General features: G+C 45.6%; 1 protein-coding gene across 1 annotated transcript in view; it reads left to right on the top strand.

The window, feature by feature from the left end:
* Window positions 1-9755, top strand: part of LOC140207824 (uncharacterized) — a 32896-nt gene extending 23141 nt beyond the window's left edge. The window contains exon 4 of the mRNA XM_072276385.1: window positions 7457-9755. Within this exon, the coding sequence (XP_072132486.1) occupies window positions 7457-9037 (1581 nt within the window). The 3' untranslated portion in view covers window positions 9038-9755. The remainder of the gene's footprint in view (window positions 1-7456) is intronic.
* The last annotated feature ends 9923 nt before the right edge of the window (window positions 9756-19678 follow it).

The following is a 19678-nucleotide window of genomic DNA, read 5'->3' as shown; positions in this document are numbered from 1 at the left end:
ACTCAGGCAGTGCATTCCACGCACCAACCACTCTCTGAGTAAAAAACCTTCCTCTAATATCACCCTTGAACTTCCCAGCCCTTACCTTAAAGCCATGTCCTCTTGTATTGAGCAGTGGTGCCCTGGGGAAGAGGCGCTGGCTATCCACTCTATCTATTCCTCTTATTATCTTGTACACCTCTATCATGTCTCCCCTCATCCTCCCTCTCTCCAAAGAGTAAAGCCCTAGCTCCCTTAATCTCTGATCATAATTCATACTCGCTAAACCAGGCAGCATCCTGGTAAATCTCCGCTGTACCCTTTCCAATGCTTCCACATACTTCCTGTAGTGAGGCGACCAGAACTGGACACAGTACTCCAAGTGTGGCCTAACCAGAGTTTTGTAGAGCTGTATCATTACAACGCAACTCTTAAACTCTATCCCTCGATTTATGAAAGCTAACACCCCTTAAGCTTTCTTAACTACCCCATCCACCTGTGAGGCAACTTTCAGGGATCTGTGGACATGTACCCCCAGATCCCTTTGCTCCTCCACACTACCAAGTATCCTGCCATTTACTTTGTACCCTGCCTTGGAGCTTGTCCTTCCAAAGTCTACCACCTCACACTCCTCCGGGTTGAACTTCATCTGCAACTTCACAGCCCATTTCTGCATCTTATCAATGTCTCTCTGCAATCTTTGACAATCGTCTACACTATCTACAATACCACGAACTTTGTGTCATCTGCAAACTTGCCAACCCACCCTTCTACCCCCACATCCAGGTCATTAATAAAAATCACGAAAAGTAGAGGTCCCAGAACAGATCCTTGTGGGACAGCACTAGTCACAATCCTCCAATCTGAATGTACTCCCTCCACCACGACCCTCTGCCTTCTGCAACCAAGCCAATTCTGAATCCACCAGGCCAAACTTCCCTGGATCCCATGCCTTCAGACTTTCTGAATAAGCCTACAGTGTGGAACCTTATCAAATGCCTTACTAAAATACATATAGATCACATCCACTGCAATACACTCATCTATATGCCTGGTCACCTCCTCAAAGAACTCTATCAGGCTTGTTAGACACGATCTGCCCTTCACAAAGCCATTCTGACTGTCCCTGATCAGACCATGATTCTCTAAATGCCCAGAGATCCTATCTCTAAGAATCTTTTCCAGCAGCTTTCCCACCACAGACGTAAGGCTCACTGGTCTATAATTACCCGGACTATCCCTACTACCTTTTTTGAACAAGGAGATAACATTCGCCTCCCTCCAATCCTCCGGTACCATTCCCGTGGACAACGAAGACATAAAGATCCTAGCCAGAGGCTTAGCAATCTCTTCCCTCACCTCGTGAAGCAGCCTGGGGAATATTCCATCAGGCCCCGGGGACTTATACATCCTAATGTATTTTAACAACTCCAACACCTTCTCTCCCTTAATATCAACATGCTCCAGAACATTAACCTCACTCATATTGTCCTCAGCATCATCAAGTTCCCTCTCATTGGTGAATACCGAAGAGAAGTATTCATTGAGGACCTCGCTCACTTCCACAGCCTCCAGGCACATCTTCCCAACTTTATCTCTAATCGGTCCTACCTTCACTCCTGTCATCCTTTTTTCCTTCATATAGTTGAAAAATGCCTTGGGGGTTTCCTTTGCCCTACAACCCAAGGCCTTCTCCTGCCCCCTTCTTGCTCTTCTCAGCCCCTTCTTAAGCTCCCTTCTTGCTTCCCTATATTCCTCAATAGACCCATCTAAACCTCATGTATGCTGCCTTCTTCCACCTGACTAGATGTTCCACCTCACTTGTCACCCATGGTTCCTTCACCCTACCATTCTTTATCTTCCTCACCGGGACAAATTTATCCCTAACATCCCGCAAGAGATCTCTAAACATCGACCACATGTCCATAGTAAATTTCCCTGTAAAAACATCAACCCAATTCACACCTGCAAGTTCTAGCCTTATAGCCTCATAATTTGCTCTTCCCCAATTAAAAATTTTCCTGCCCTCTCAGATTCTATCCTTTTCCATGATAATACTAAAGGCCAGGGAGCAGTGGTCACTGTCCCCCAGATGCTCACCCATTGAGAGATCTGTGACCTGACCCGGTTCATTAACTAGTACTAGATCTAGTATGGCATTCCCCTTAGTCGGCCTATCCACAAACTGTGACAGGAATCCGTCCTGGACACACTTAACAAACTCTGCCCCATCTAAACCCTTGGAACTACTCAGGTGCCAATCAATATTAGGGAAGTTAAAGTCACCCATGATCTCAACCCTGTTATTTTTGCACCTTTCCAAAATCTGCCTCCCAGTCTGCTCCTCTGTATCTCTGCTGCTATCAGGGGGCCTATAGAATACCCCCAGTAGAGTAACTGATCCCTTCCTGTTCCTGACTTCCACCCATACTGACTCAAAAGAGGATCCTGCTACATTACCCACCCTTTCTGTAGCAGTAATACTATGCCTGACCAGTAATACCACCCCTCCTCCCCTTTTTCCACCCTCTCTATCCCTTTTAAAGCACTGAAATCCAGGAATATTGAGAATCCATTCCTGCCCTGGTGCCAGCCAAGTCTCTGTAATGGCCACTACATCATAATTCCATGTATGTATCCAAGCTCTCAGTTCATCGCCTTTGTTCCTGATGCTTCCTGCATTGAGGTACACACATTTCAGCCCTTCTACCTTACTGTCTTTACACCGTTTATTCTGCTTCTCTTTCCTCAAAGCCTCTCTATATGTTAGATCTGGCTTTACTCCATGCACTTCTTTCACTGCTCTATCACTCCGGGTCCCATCCCCCTCGCAAATTAGTTTAAACTCTCCCGAACCATGCTAGCAAACCTACCTGCAAGGATATTGCTCCCCCACGAGTTCAGGTGCAACCCATCCAATCTGTACAGGTCCCACCTTCCCCAGAAGAGATCCCAATGATCCAAAAATCTAAAACCCTGCTCCCTGCACCAACTCCTCTGCCACACATTCAACTGCCATCTCCTCCAATTCTTACCATCTCTGTCACGTAGCAGTGGCAGCAATCCTGAGAATGTCATCCTTGAGGTCCTGTTCTTCAGCCTTCTGCATGGTTCCCGAAACTCACATTTCAGGACCTCATCCCTCTTCCTGCCTATGTCGTTGGTCCCAACATGTATCACGACTTCTGGTTGCTTTCCCTCTCGTACCAGGATGTCGTGCACCTGGTCAGAGACATCCCGGACCCTGGCACCCGGGAGGCAACAAACCATGCGGGTCTCCTTTTCATGTCCACAATATCTCCTGTCTGCTCCCCTGACTATAGAGTCTCCAATGACGACAGCTCTCCTCTTCTCCATCCCACGCTTTGCACCACCGGGTCAGACTCAGTGCCAGAGGCCCTGCCACCGTGGCTCACACCTGGTCGGTTGTCCCCGACAACAGTATCCAGGACAGTAAACTTATTATTCAGGGGAATGGCTACAGGGGTGCTCTGCACTACCTGTCTGCTCACCTTCGCTTTCCCCCCTCTGACTGTCACCCAACGACCTGCTTCTGACAGCCTAGGTGTGACTACCTCCATGTAGCTCTCATCTATGACTGCCTCATTCTCTCCTATGTGTAGAACGTCATCCAGCTGTTGCTCCAGATTCCTTACACGGTCTTCCAGATCACTCAGCCATATGCACTTCTGGCAGATGTGACTCTCCGGGAGAGGGGCGTTCCCCCAAGGCTGCCACATCTCACATGGGAGGCACATTACCATCTCAGGAGACATTGAAAAGACTAACTGCGAGCAAGCTGGTCCTCCGCCTCTTCTCGTCGAAGCCACTCGAGTCAAAGCCTCAAAGCTCCACTCCTTCACTGGCCCACTCACTCACTGTCCGCTTTGCTTGAGCTACCCGTCTATTTATCTGGTTAAGCTTTTCAAAATACTTGGTCACCTGTCCTCAACTGCCCAATCAGCTGCTTTCTGCTGAGTCTGAGCTATTCAAATCTTGACTGTCTAATCAACGGCTTTCTGCTGATCAATTTAAATCTTGATTGACTTGACTGCACAGCCCAACTGCCCAAAACTGCCAGAATCTCTCGAGTCAAAGCCTCAAAGCTCCACTCCTTCACTGGCATGCTCACTCACTGGCCGCTTTCCACAGGTTCCCATTCCCCCTTCAACTTTAGTCTTACCCCACCTCCCACCTCTTACCCCACCTCCCACCATACAGCTCTATCACTCCTTTGGCTTTCCTCGCCCAAATCAATAAAAACAAGGAGGTGCACACCAGGTACAGGAAGACAGGAACAGTTGGGGTACTTATGAAGTACAGGAAATTCAAGTGAACACTTATGAAAGAAATAAAAGAAGGCATGAGATTGCCCCTGCAGACAAGGTGAAGGAAAATTCTCATGGATTCTGCAGATATGTTCAGAGGTAAAAGATTGCAAGGGAAAAAATTAATCCTGTGGAAGATCAGAATGGTAATCCATATGAGGAGACAAAACAGATGGGGGAGATCTTTTCTGCATCCGTATTTACTCAGGAGATGGTCACAGGGTCTATAGAAATGAGGCAAAGCAGCATCAACTTCCTGGACCCTGCACAGATTACAGAGGTGGAGGTGTTTGCTGTCTTAGGGCAAATTAGCGTGGATCAATCCCCAGGGCCTGACAAGTTGTTCCCTGGGACTCTGCAGAAGACAAGTGCAGAAATTGTCGGGGCTCAAGCACAGATATTTAAATGATCCTTAGAGACTGGTGAGGCACTGGAGGATTGGAGGACAGCCAATGTTGTTCTGCTGTTCAAGAAAGGCTCTAAAAATAAACTAGAAATTATACGTTGGTGAGCCCGACGTCAGTAGTGAGAAAGTTATTGGAGACGGATGTACAAGTATTTGGATTGATGTGGACTGATTAAGGATAGACAGTATGGCTTTGTGCATGGTAGGTCATGTCTAACCAATCTTATAGAGTCTCTCGAGGAAGTTATCAGGAAAGTGGATGAAGGCAAGGCAGTGGGTGTTGTCTACATGGACTTTAGCAAAAGCACTCCACAAGTTCTCATATGGGAGGTTGGTCACGAAGGTTTAGTCACTCAGCATTCAAGATGAGATAGTAATTTGGATGAGTCACTGTCTTTGGGAGAAGCCAGTGTGTGGCAGCAGATGGTTGCCTCTCTGACCGGAGGCCTGTAACTAGTGGTGTGCCACAGGGATTAGAGCTGGATCTGTTGTTTGTAACCTATATCAGTAATCTGAATGCTAACATGGTTAGCTGGATCAGCAAATTTGTCGATGGCACCAAGAATGGGGTGTAGTGGACAGCGAGGAAGACTATCATGGCTTGCAGTGCGATCTGGACCAGATGGAAAAATGGGTGAAGAAATGCAAAATAGAATTTAATGGAGACAAGTGTGAGGTGTTGCATTTTGGTCTTACACAGGGAATGGTCAGGCACTGAGGAGTGCTGTAGAAGGAAGGGATCTGGGAATACAGGTCTATAATTCACTGAAAGTGGTGTCACAGTTAGATAGGGACAGAAAGAAAGATTTTGGCAAATTGGCCTTCATGAACCAAAGTACTGAGTACAGGAGATGGATGTTTTGTTGACATTGTACAAGACGATGGTGAGGTCTAATTTGGAGAATTGTGTGCAGTTTTGGTCAGCAACCTACAGGAAGATGTAAAAGAGGTTGAAAGAGTTCAGAGAAAATTCACAAAGGTGTTGCCAGGTCTGAAGGACTTGGGTTATAGGGAAAGATTAAACGGTCAGGACTTTATTCCTTGGAACGTAGAAGATTGAGTGGAGATTTGATGGAGTATATGACAATTATGAGGGTTATAGATAGGGTAAATGCAAGCTGGCTTTTACCACTGAGATGGTGTGGGACTACAACTGGAGGCCATGGGTTAAGGGTGAAAGGTGAAACGTTAAGGGGAACATGAGGGGAAACTTCTTCACATAGACAGTCATCCGGGTGTGGAATGAGCAGCCAGCACAAGTGCTGAATGCGAGCTCAATTTCAACATTTAAGAGGTTTATATACGTACCTGGATGGTAGGGGTATGGGAGTGGGCAGTTTAAATAGTTCAGCACAAACTAGATGGTCCAAAGGGCCTGTTTCTGTGTTGTAATTTTCTATGACTGTGACAAGAACCTGAAATAATACAAAAATTCATTCCAAGTCCTTTTAACAGCTGTGCAGACCAACCATTCATCTCAGCAGGAATTTTTTTATATGGCGTTAACACTGTGGCACTTTAAGTTAATCATACGTAAAAGAAAATCCCAAATGCATGTCAAGAAAAACTATTTGCGCGAGAGTGTTTCAGTTACTGTGGGGCCAGGCACCCATGCTGCTCAGCAGGAACAGGGAATAATACCAATGGAGAGAGTCAAACTGAGCCAAGTCACAGATTGGAGACGGCAGAAATGTCCCATTCTTATAGAGACAGGAAGAGCATCAGGGAATTGATGGCCATTCCAGATACCAGCACTGTGCCCAGTTAGAAGATGATTTCTCTGTCCAACTTGGGTTGAACCTCACTGTAACAGTATGATAGTTCAGCACAAACAAAAGGGCCTGTTTCTGTGTTGTCCTTTTCTGTGACAGTGAAAAGAACCTGAAATAATACAAAAATTCACTCTAAGTCCTTTTCACAGCTGTGTGGACCAACCATTCATCTCAGCAGGAATTTTTTATATGGCATTAAAACTTAAAACTGTGGCACTTTAAGTTAATAATACATAAAAGAAAATCCTCGCTGCACGTCAAGAAAGACTATTTGTGTGAAAGTGTTTCAGATATGATGGGGCCAGGCACCCATGCTGCTCAGCAGGAACAGGAAATAATACCAATGGAGAGAGTCAGACTGAGCCAAGTCACAAATTGGAGATGGCAGAAATGCCCCATTCTGATAGAGACAGGAAGAGCATCAGAGAGTTTGATGGTCATTCCAGATACCAGCACTGTGACCAGTCAGAAGATGATTTATCTCTCCAACTTGGGTTGAACCTCACTGTAACAGTGTGATACCAGATCAAACCTTGGCAACTCAAGCAATCTCATCTGAAATGTTGTCCTACACCCATTGATGGATTTTGTAAATCTTTTTACAGGTTAAAAACGAGGAGGAATTTGCTTCCAGCAATCTCAAACACGGCACACCAGTTTTGCTGACTCTGTCGAGATACCTAAGAAGTGGAGCAAGGGATCGACCATCCTTCCTGTTCAGACTGTGGGGAGGGATTCTCTCAGTCATCTGACCAACTGACACACCCGTCATCTTACACAGGAGAAAGGCCGTTCTCCTACTCAGACAATGGGAATGGATTCACTCGGTTATCTCAATTGAAGGTACATCAGCAAGTTCACACTGGGCAAGGCCATTCATCTGTTCTTTGTGTGAGAAAGGATACAGTCGGTCTTCCCACCTGCGGACACACCAGTCAGTTCACACTGGGTAGAGGCTGGTCATCTGCTGAATTTCTGGGAAAGGATTCACTGAGTCATCTAACCTAATGGCTCACCAGCGAGTTCACACTGGGGAGAAGCCATTCAGCTGCTCAGAATGTGGGAAAAGATTCACTCACTCTTCCGCCCTACTGGTACACCAGCGAGTTCACACTGGGGAGAAGCCGTTCACCTGCTCAGAATGTGGGAAGAGATTCACTCAGTCGTCCCACCTACAGAGTCATCAGCGAGTTCACACTGGGGAGAAGCTGTTCACCTGCTCAGAATGTGGGAAGAGATTCACTCGGTTATCCCACCTACAGAATCATCAGCGAGTTCACACTGGGGAGAAGCCGTTCACCTGCTCAGAATGTGGGAAGGAATTCACTCAGTCGTCCCACCTACAGAGTCATCAGCGAGTTCACACTGGGGAGAAGCCATTCACCTGCTCAGAATGTGGGAAGACATTCGCTCATTCATCCAACCTACAGAGTCATCAGCGAGTTCACACTGGGGATAAGCCGTTCACCTGCTCAGTCTGTGGGAAGAGATTCACTCGGTCATCCCACTTACAGAGTCATCAGCGAGTTCACACTGGAGAGAAGCCGTTCACCTGCTCAGAATGTGGGAAGGGATTCACTCAGTCATCCCACCTACAGAATCATCAGCGACTTCACACCGGGGAGAAGCTGTTCACCTGCTCAGAATGTGGGAAGGGATTCGTTCAGTTATCCAACCTACAGAGTCATCAGCGAGTTCACACTGGGGATAAGCCATTCACCTGCTCAGTCTGCGGGAAGAGATTCACCCACTCTTCCAGCCTACTGGTACATCAGCGAGTTCACACTGGGGAGAAGCTGTTCACCTGCTCAGTTTGTCCGAAGAGATTCAGTCGGTCAACCCACCTACAAAGTCATCAGCGAGTTCACACTGGGGAGAAGCCGTTCACCTGCTCAGAATGTGGGAAGAGATTCTCTGAGTCATCCCACCTACAGAGTCATCAGCGAGTTCACACTGGGGAGAAGCCATTCACCTGCTCAGAATGTGGGAAGAGATTTACTCAGTTATCCAACCTACAGAGTCATCATCGAGTTCACACTGGGGAGAAGCCATTCACCTGCTCAGTCTGTGGGAAGGGATTCACTCGGTTATCCGACCTACAGAGTCATCAACGAGATCAGACTGGGGAGAAGCCATTCACCTGCTCAGTCTGTGGGAAGAGATTCACTCGGTCATCCGATCTACAGAGTCATCAGCGGGTTCACACTGGGGAGAAGCCGTTCACCTGCTCAGTCTGTGGGAAGGGATTCACTCAGTCATCCAACCTACAGAGTCATCAGCGAGTTCACACTGGAGAGAAGCCATTCACCTGCTCAGTCTGTGAGAAGAGATTCACTCACTCTTCCGCCCTACTGGTACATCAGCGAGTTCACACCGGGGAGAAGCCGTTTACCTGCTCAGAATGTGGGAAGAGATTCACTCGATCATTCACCCTACAGAGTCATCAGCGAGTTCACACTGGGGAGAAGCCGTTCACCTGCAAAGAATGTGGGAAGGGATTCACTCAGTCATCCCAACTACTGGCACACCAGTCAGTTCACAATGGGGAGTGACCGTTGTTATGAATCCCTAGGTTTCATTTGCTGTGGGCTGTCATTCTAAGAGAGGGAGAGATTAAGGCGGATCAGTCTGACTTACATCTTGTTCACATCACTCGCAGCTTGTTTAGTTTTAACCGAGGACACTGACACTCAGAGTCAGGTGGAGATAAAGGAGGAAAAATGGAAGGTTCAAAACAAGGGAACGAGTGGCCATGGGTCACTGTTTAGAACTTTCCTATGCCCACAAGGGTGGGTTAATTATCGATTCAGCATACATTGAATGTGTGGTTGTCACCTCGTTTGATCCATTGGAGTGGATCTGATTTGGGGTATCCTGTGAAGACCACTTATGTGTTAACCCTTGCCTGGGTGTGGTGTGGTAATTCACTTGAAGACGATACCCCTTGTGACAAGTTACTTTTGGTGATAATTCGTATGTGGATTTGGAACAATGATGGATAAAATCTACAGCAACTGTTCTCTCGTTTTACCACCATGGATACTGTGGAATTTGACATAATTGCCTTCTCTCAACATTTACCCTGGATTACAAATATCTCTCTCTCATCACCTATTCTGTGATTGAACTGAACTTTCATACTTTACCGTCTCAAGACTCCAAGCCTTGTTTCCCCCGAGCTCAGTAGGCTGGGAGTTATATTTACACACATATGTACACATACCTCTGTTAACTATTGTTTATCTTGCTTAAGTTATTATATTAGAAGTAGATACTAATAAAGATAGTGGTTTTAACATCAAAACCAGACTCCAGGTGTAGTATATTGCTGCTGGTTCATTTCTAAAGCATTACGGTTCGTAAAAAAATTGGGGCCTGCGTCCTGGATATGAACAGATTTGGGGGCATATAGATTACTTCTCGACTTCATTGGTGAAATCCCTTTTGATTTATTTGTGTGTAGGAAATCAGAAGCAATGCATGTTGATAGATGTCTGGAAGCGCCAACCTCTGAGGCATTAGAGGATGCCAGAAGGATTGAGTTATTGAGTATTGCTGGAAGGTTAAAACTTGCTAAGATGAAATTGACAATGAGGAGGTCACAGATGCAGAGGATAATAGCTGAGTATTATGTATCTGAGGGTGTGTTTAAAGTGGAGGAGTTGGAGGTGTTTCCTGAAAGTAAACCTAGTGAGCTTGAGCTCCCATACAAGTTAGAAAAAATAAAGATGGAGGCCGTGGACAGGCGGAGGCTGTGGACAGGCAGATGCTGATTGAGGCTAGAGAGGCAGAAAAACAGAGAGGAAGCAGAAAGGTAGAGGATGTTCAAACTGAAAAAGATAGAGCAATTGCAGCAAAGAGGTCTAGCGTTAAACTCTGGTGATAAGTTTGAGGGCAGTCAGGAAGTTAAATTGGTACCCCCATTTGAAAAGGCAGAGGTTGATAAATACTTCCAGCAATTTGAGACAGTTGCTCAGAGTTTAAAGTGGCCAAAAGAGGGTTGGCCCATTCTCTTACAAAGTGTAATTAAGGGGAAGGCTCAGCAAGCCTATTCTGCTTTGACAGTTGTTGAAGCAGCTGATTATGACATAGTGAAACAGGCTGTGCTCAAAGCTTATGAGTTGGTCCCAGAAGCATACAGGCAAAAGTTTAGAAATTTGAGGAAATCTGTGAACCAGATTTATATGGAATTTGCTAATGAGAAGTTTGTGTGCTTTGACCGCTGGTGCACATATAAAAATGTTAAGTGGTGATTTTAACAGCTTGAAAGAGTTGGTTTTAATTGAAGAATTCAAAAGGTGCATCCTTGATTTAGATTTAGATGAAAAGGACGCTGCCACTTTGCAGGAGTCTGCTAGATTAGCAGATGAGTTTGTTTTAACTCATCACGTTAAGTTTACCCAGAATAAGAGCTTCCAAAAGAATAGCAAGGATAACCAGGGTAAACCAGAAATTAAAGCTGGGACTCGTAACAAGAGTGAGGATGAAGGGAAGCAGTTGAAGGAGAAATATTCTGGTCTTACTTGTTACTATTGTAAGAAAGCTGGTCATATGGTGGCTATTTGTTCTGTCCTGAAGAAGAAAAAGGAAAAGGAGGCAGTCCCACATGCCTGTGATCAGTATGTTGAAGCACCTATAAACCCACAGGGTTCTGAACATTCTGTTGAGGCTCAGTTAAGGACTGAGAGGTCTGACTGAGTTAAGAAGGGATTCCATCATTTTATGTCAGATGGGTTTGTATTAGTAATGGAAGGGTCAACCCCGGTACCAGTGAAAATTCTTTGAGATATTGTGGCTTTTCAGTCACTTCCATGAGACAGCGTTCTAAAGTTTGGTGATGAGATGTACAATGATGAGGTAAATCTTATTAAAGGCATTGGGGGCAGCATTGTTTCTGTGCCATTGCACAAGGTAACTTTACAGTCAGGGTTTGTTTCGGGACCTGTTAAGATTGGATTATGCTCCAGTTTACCAGTGGAAGATGTTACTTTGCTGTCAGGGAATGACCTGGCAGATGGTATAGTTGTTCCTACAGTGCAGTTGACAGCTAAGCCAACCACTGACAACCCACAGATGGATTTTAACATTTATCGCAGTAATTCGAAGTATGGCTAAAATGTCTGCCAATGCAGACGGTTCTGTGCAGCATGATTCTGATACCCATGATAGCCAAAATCAGGTTGACCAGGATTCAGGTTATGATGACTTGTCAGGGACCTTTCAGCCTTCATTGTTCCAACAGGATTCAGGTAGTAAGTCTGATGAGAAAGATTTATCCCTGTCTAGGAAGGAGTTTATAGCAGAACAGAACTGAGACCCTGAGATTGAAGCTTTATAAGAAACATCTCTCTCAGATGATTGGATTAAGAAAATGTCAGTAGGGTATTATCTCAAGGATGGAGTGTTAATGAGGAAGTGGAGGCCACCTGCTATACCTGCGAGTGAGGAATGGGCAATTGTTCACCAAGTTGTAGTTCCTAAAGTTCATAGGACTGAAATTTTAACTTTGGCCCACAGTATGCCCTTCGGTGGCCATTTTGGAGTGAATAAAACTGTAAAAAGGATTATGAAAGAAGTTTACCGGCCGAATTTGAGGAAAGATATTGTGACCTTTTGCAGAACCTGTCACACTTGTCAAGTTGTGGGTAAACCTAATCAGGTTACCCCAGTGGCCCCACTCCGGCCTATACCTGCATTCGGAGAACCCTGTTCCAAAGTTATAGTGGATTGTGTTGGCCCGTTGCCAAAGACTAAAGCTGTCCATCAGTATTTGGTAACTATTATGTGTACTGCATCCAGATTCTCAGAGGCAATACCTCTCAGAAATATTAAAGCTAAAACTGTGACGAAGGCTCTTAACAAGTTTTTTACTTTATTTGGTTTGCCTGAAGAAATCCAATGTGATCAAGGAAGTAATTTTACATCTGGATTATTCCAGCAGGTAGTTTATGAACTGGGAGCTAAACAAATTACATCGTCTGCGTACCATCCGGAATCAAAAGGGCCTTTAGAAAGATTTCATTCTACCCTCAAAACAATGATTAAGACGTACTGTGTTGAAAATGGAAAAGACTGGGATGAAGGAATACATTTGCTTTTGTTCACAGTAAAGGCTGATTTATACTTGTGCGTTCGGGATACGCCGTATCCTACACCATAGGCCCAATTTAATTTTTGCGTAGCCCTCCGCCGTAGGGAGCATGCGTAGTTGTGACTGCATCGCTCTGCACTTCACCACCAAAACGCAAGTTGGCGGTGGTGTTTCTCTAACACTGTTGAGCTTCTTCATGAAAGACATGGACGAGGAAATGCATTTCAAATATTTTCCCATGTCGGCAGGTAGACTTGACGATTTGGTTCATTGTCTCCAACCATTTATTTCGCATCAGTGTACTGACAAGGTGGAGAAAAGCAACCAGAAATGCGATGCTACCAAGCGGACCAATCACAGTTGTTGCAGTCTGCGTCACCGCGACGCGAGTTACTTTTTTGAGGAGGTACACATCACCCTACGGCGCAGGGTACATGGTGCCTACGGTGTACATTTGATGCACAAGTATAAATCAGGCTGAAGAGAGTCGTTACAGGAATCACTGGGCTTTAGTCCATTTGAACGTATTTGGTCATAGAGTGAAGGGACCTTTGACCTTGTTAAAGAAACAGTGGATTGATGGGGAGGTATATGTTAATTTGTTAGACTATGTTTTCAAGTTCAAAAATAAACTACACCAAGCCTGTCGTCTAGCGAGACAAAACTTAAAGATTTCTCAAAACAAAATGAAGTGTTGGTTTGATAAGCGGACCAAAACAAAAGAAAATACATGGTGGGGGATAATGTTGACAAATCGTCTTCAGGCGAAATTCAATGGACTGTATGAAATAGTCTCTCAAATTAATGATGTGAATAATGTTATTAAAACACACGACTGACGTAAGCTAACACGGGTGGTACACATCAATATGATAAAGCCTTATTCTGACGAGCAGGCACCATCAGTGAATGTTGTCAAACATATAAATCTGACAACCCTGAGAATGAAACAATTGACTCGTCTGAAACTTTACACAAGCCAAATATGGTTCTGGTTAGGCTAATGAACTTGGTTGTTCTCGAAAATATTGACAACAAGTTGGCTCATCTGCAGCCAAAGCAACAACAGCTGAAGGAATTAATTTTGAAATTTAAGGATTTATTTCCCAATGTTCCCAAGCAAACCACGGTCGCAGTACATGACGTAGATATTGGTCAAGCCAAACCGATTAAACAACACCCATATCGCATGAACGTAGAAAAGTGTAAATTGGCTGAGCAAGAAATTGAATATATGCTGAAAGTGGTATTATTAGGCCTTCAACATCAGATTGGAGCTCACCCTGCGTTATTGTGCCCAAACCTGATGGTAGTGTTAGATTTTGCACTGACTATAGGAAGGTAAATGCAGTAACAAAATCAGATGCCTATCCTATCCCTAGGGTGGATGATTGCATCGATAAGGTTGGAAAAGTTAATTTCTTACAAAGATTGATCTGTTGAAAGGGTATTGGTGTGTTCCATTGATGGACTGAGGTAGAGAAATTTCTGCATTTGTGACACCTGTGTTGTATGAATATGCAATTTCTCTGCAGCCATAATGCTTTGTTACAGTTATTGTTTTGTCGTATATCAGCTCAATGTACCATAGTAATGTATCGATCTGTGTGGATGGTAGGTCAGGCAAGATTTTCACTGTAGCTCAGTACGTGATAAGAATAAACAAATTCCCCATTTTAATTGTGTGGAAATATTAGACAGGCTGAGCTTCTGCTTTGGAAGCACAGCGGGAAACTTAACTCAACTGAGGAACACAAATAAATAGAAAAGGCTTCAATCTCACATTACGATCTGCGGTAACTGGGATTAGGCGACCGGTGGTGGGTCTCCCAGACCAATTATCAGAATCAGGTTTAATAGCACTGGCAGATGTCATGTAATTTGTTGTCTCTGCAGCAGCAATAGAACCTAATTCATAACAATAGATTTTAATCATTGTGATTTAAAATAAGAATATACATATTAAATAGTTAAATTATATAAGTAGTACAACATAAATATTTTTTAAATGTAATACTGTAAACTATTTTAATTGTGTGGAACTATTTGACTGACTGGGTTGTTGCTTTGGAAATTCTGGAGTGAAGCTGAAGTAAACCATACACATTTATGAGAAGCTCAGATAAATAGAAAAGGCTAAATTCTCACATAAATGGGTCAGACATTCAGAAACATTGGCTGCACTTCAGTAGGTAAAAACAGTGGAATGAGGCCTAGTCCCAGGCCTCAGCACAGTGGTTATGGTCTGAGGTCTGGGACTTGGTGAGAGAAAGCATTCGGCATGGACTAGAAGGGCCGAGATGGCCTGTTTCCGTGCTGTAACTGTTATGTGGTAATATGGAAACATGCTGAAAATATTGCAGAAAAATCATTGTCCACCCACAACGAGAGGACGTGACAGATCCGGATCTCACTGACTTGTCTGAACAGGCAAAAGATGAAGCTACACGTACACGTAGAGCAGTGAACTACAGATGATGCAGGTCTGTGGAAAAACGTGAACAGGAAATGGGATCACATGACTGGTGGAGGGTCTCCCACCTGAACCGGTGACTCTGCTCCTCGCCCCTCACACGCTGCCCGAACCATCCGCTACATTTCCCACATTATTCCATATTTACACCAGATCTATTTTTACTTTTTCCCTCCAGATCTTCCCTGTCCCTTACCCTCCACCCCCAGGTCACAGAGTGACGGGCTTGATTCCCATCCCGGTCCAACACACAATTCAGACCCAAAACGGAAATGTGCAGTTTTCATTTAAATCTGTCCATGTTTATAAACACTCATTTCTATTCACATTCCTCCAGCCTCACTGGACAGGAACACTGAAACATCAAGTGAGAAACAGCAGGAGGTGGCCATTCAGCCCCTCTAACCATCAACAAGATGAAGGCTGCTCTCCCATCTCAGCCACATGTTTCTGCCCGATCCTCATTTCCTCGATCCCTTCGGTCTCCACACATCTGCCGGCCGCTGTTTTATGTCAGGACGATCACCGAGTCTTCACCGGCCTCTGTGGTGGGGATTTACAGACATTCACCACCCTCGGAGTGGAGACATTTCCCCTCATCTCAGTCCCGGACAGTCCATCCCCTTTTTCAGAGACTGGGATCCCTGGTTCAGCCGGTAATGATGTTGTGCATTTCAATGTGTTCACCTCTCAGTCCACGATTCTCTAAATGAAAGGGTTATCACATTTGATCTTTCTTCATATGATGACCCCACCACTCCAGGGATCAGTCTGGTGAATCTTCATTGCACTCTCTATAACAAATACTCTCTAACCTCTTTGTTAATCCTCTATGGAATTAATTTCCATCTTCTGCAGCCCCGTGTTGCCCCAACCACTCACCTCCCACCCCGTCACTATTTCCACCTTCCCACCTCCCCCTCACCTGGATCCACCTCTCACTCCCCAGCTCTTGCCCCATCCCCACCCCTCACCTCTTTTCTCGGACTATTTCCCGTCCACTCTCAGTCCAGAGGGAGGGTCTCGGCCCGAAATGTTGACGGTCCATTTCCCTCCACAGATGCTGCCCGACCCACTGAGTTCCTCCGGCAGTTTGTTCTTTGGTCTGTGTGACCCGTGTTAGTGTGGGGAGCGGGATTTTACACCATATTCCCGGTACAGTCTCAACAAAACACAAATAATTGTCACTTTGCCCGGACCATTGGCCCCGCTTGCAGGGCAACAGTCTGCCGGTGTTTGCCCCCCAATGTGGTGAATCGCCACCACCGTGGGCTCAGACATTTCCACAGATGAGCCCCTCCTGTCCCCACCGGGACAAACATCCTGTCCGCCCCCTCTCTCACCGTCTTCATCCTCTCCCTCCCCGGGGAACCGGCATCAAACCGACGGGCCGAGCGGTCTCCTCCTACCTCTCAGCGACACATCAGACTCCGGCCGCAGGAGACGCTTCACAAACGCCCCAACTTCCCTCGGAGGGAAATGGAAATAAATCAGAAAGCGGACATTTACTTTGACGGTTGTCCCGCCGTGACGGAAAGTTCGGGAGACGGAGTCAGCGGGGGTAACACTCTCTCGGCTGGTCCGCCTCCGCTATTGGCTGGAAGCAGTGATTGACATCGCTTCCCACCAATGGGAATACCGCAGCGCCTACTCCTCTGTTGACAGCGGTGGGGGAGGGGCTGGTCACGTGATTAGTAGCCCAGCCGTTAAACCGATAAAGCTCGAGCTCACCAGCGCGCGGGGACGTGAGACACCGCGCACGTGCTGACAGATCCCGCTGTGGGGAGCCCATGTGTGACGTCAGGAGCGTGGATGCGCCTGTGTGACGTCACCTGTGGGGGAGGGCTCGTATTTAAAAACACCTGAATGGACGTTTCTGATGATTTCGGTGGGACAACAACATTAATCACGGGTTTCATCACTGAATCCAGTGTTGTGAGATGTAAAGTCCCCTGTTATGTGTCCGGCTGTGCCGTGTTGTTGGTGGAGTGGGCAGCCTGGTGTTTGTCTCGATTCGGGTCACAACACCAGAATTGCCAGCGGGGTCCACACACAGTGTATTAGTCAACAGAAAACCTCTCGTCCCTGCAGTCTCTGTCTCCTGGTAAACTCAACACCCCGACAATGTGGACCATAGACACCCTTTCCTCTCAGAGTCAGGGGATCACTCAGACAGCTGATCACTGAGAGGAATTATATTTATTGGTCATTAAAGTTCACCCAGATTGGTTTGGATGGATTTGATGTGGAGTTCGGGGTGTCACAGTGAAAGGGCCGGACGGCCGAACTCTCTCCGTTGTCCAAACATCTTTCCAGGTGAGGCGACACTTCACCTGTGAATCTGTGAATATATATATGAATAGGGCTTCTTACAATGTCAAGCACTAAACCAAGATGAAAGAAATTTATGAATTCCAGAGCTCCACAGAAATGTAGTGATAGTTAAGACATTAACAAGATTATAGCCTATCACTGCATTTCAGTGTGTAACTGGTACAATAAAACATATAATACTTAATTTAATAATATGACACGGTTGCACTCACTAATTATCACAAAATATAATTAGCAAATAAAGTAACGTTGTTTGCTTAGAAGCCATAGGGTTGTTGGTGAAAAAATTTAACTTTTGTATTAGCGAGTTCTATGTCAATGCATCGGATGACAGATTTACGAGTGAAGTCGAATATTGAAAGGAAAGGACAGAGAGGTCGTGGAGGGCTGTCATCTAGTTATCACAACGCCATAAATACAACTTAAGTATACCAACGATGGGCTTGCTCTGCGGCTTGAGATACTAAACAGAAGAACGGCACTTTATTCACAAAATCCTCATAGCCCACAGTGACTGTGCACTGATCCCAGCAATGAAACCCGCCACTGCAGCCCCACAGTGCACTGTGTACAGATTGCAAAGCTACGAAATTGTATGTGAATAGCCTCCCCTCCCCCACTCCGCTCTTTCTGCGTCACCGGCAGACTGGGACATCTCACGTCTCGCTGCCTCCGCCAGGCCATTAAACTGTGAAGAACTGTGGTCAGGGACTGATCTCTGGGGTACTCCAAACGATACCTCCTTCCGGTCTGAAAACGACCCACTCATCCGACCACACACAACCGGCAGTTTATCGGTCTCCAAAGAAGAAAACCTAATCAGGTACTCCTGAGGATCAATACCATTGCTGGCTCCTAGTTTACCACCATCAAATGCCAGGAGGGACATAATAATCAGAAAGTCTCCAGTCACAGCCGTGTAAATAAAATGTGATCTTAGTAGGTGTGTGGCACATGCTCAGAATGCGAAGGAGACAGACAAACTGAGCCAAGTCACAGACTGAGGAAGGGGAGGAATGATCCATTTTGATACCGAGAGGGAAGCAGAACGTTTCTTATTGTGCCTGATGCCAGAACTGTAGCTAGTTAGAAGATGAAATCTTGTTCCTCCAAATTGTTTTGAGTTGTGACAGTGTTTTACCAGAAGGCACCATGGAGACTAAAATTATCTCAGTTGAAATGTCCTTCACCCACTGACGTGCTTTGTAAACTTTTAGCAGTGTAGAAAAGTCAAAGGATTTGTGTATGGGAATCACAGCCACAACAGGTACTTACTGTCTCTAGTGAGTTCACAATAAATAGAGGCCACATTTCTGTCGAGAGTGAGCAAAGAGTTTTACTCAATCTTCACAGCTGCTGCAACACCAGAAACTTCACATCAGGGAGGAAGTTCAAATTAGCTCCGTGTTAAATGTTTAACCATCACGGTGACTGAAGGCAGCTGCAGGTTCATGAGGGACTGTTACTGTCAGAATCTGCAGTTCTTGCGGCTGCTCATCGCACCCAGGACTGAACCCTGGTCACTGAGCATTGGAGGAGTTTGTTCTGCTGATAATTAGCCTGAAAGTAGACTGATGTTTAATGTTGTGGATCTGTGAAAGATAAATCGGTTCTGTATCAAATCCCGTGTCTCAGGTACTTACTGTCTCTACCACACTCACAATGTACACGAGAGAGGCCACTCGGCCCATCTGGTCCCTGCCCATGTTTCTGTTCCATATCAGTATTTTAAAATCCATCCCTGCCGTTCCCCTCTCACTCTCCCTGTGATGACAGGTTGCAGCTAGTCACCACACCGTGCGATAGCAGACTTCCCTTGAATTTCATAGAATCATAGAAATCAATAGCACAGTACAGGCTGTTCGGCCCACAGTGTTGTGCCGACCATGTAACCTACTCTCCAAACAGCCTAGAATTACCGTCGCACATAGCCCTCTATTTTTCTAAGCTCCACGTACCTATCTATTCTCTTTAAAGACTCAATTGCATCCGCCTCCACCACCATCACCGGCAGTGCATTCCATACGCCCACCGCTCTGACTTCTGTCTTGCAAATACTTTCAAACACCTTAACGCTCTGCCCCCGAGTGTTCGCCATTTCAGTCCAGGGAAAAAGCAACTGGCTATTCCACGACCAATGCCTCTCATGATTTTATACACCTGTACGAATTCCCTGCATGATTTTCTCCAGTTTGAATCAGATGATGAGCTCACTGTAGCTTTGACATTCCTCAGGACTCTGGACTAAGGGGGTTAAATTCCTTCTCCGCTGCTCTTTTCAACATTTCGTGTCAT

Source organism: Mobula birostris, chromosome 13 (assembly GCF_030028105.1).
Source record: "Mobula birostris isolate sMobBir1 chromosome 13, sMobBir1.hap1, whole genome shotgun sequence".
Classification (NCBI taxonomy): Eukaryota; Metazoa; Chordata; class Chondrichthyes; order Myliobatiformes; family Myliobatidae; genus Mobula; species Mobula birostris.
The sequence above is the reverse complement of the archived record's forward strand: the minus strand, read 5'-3'. Positions and strand labels throughout refer to the sequence as shown.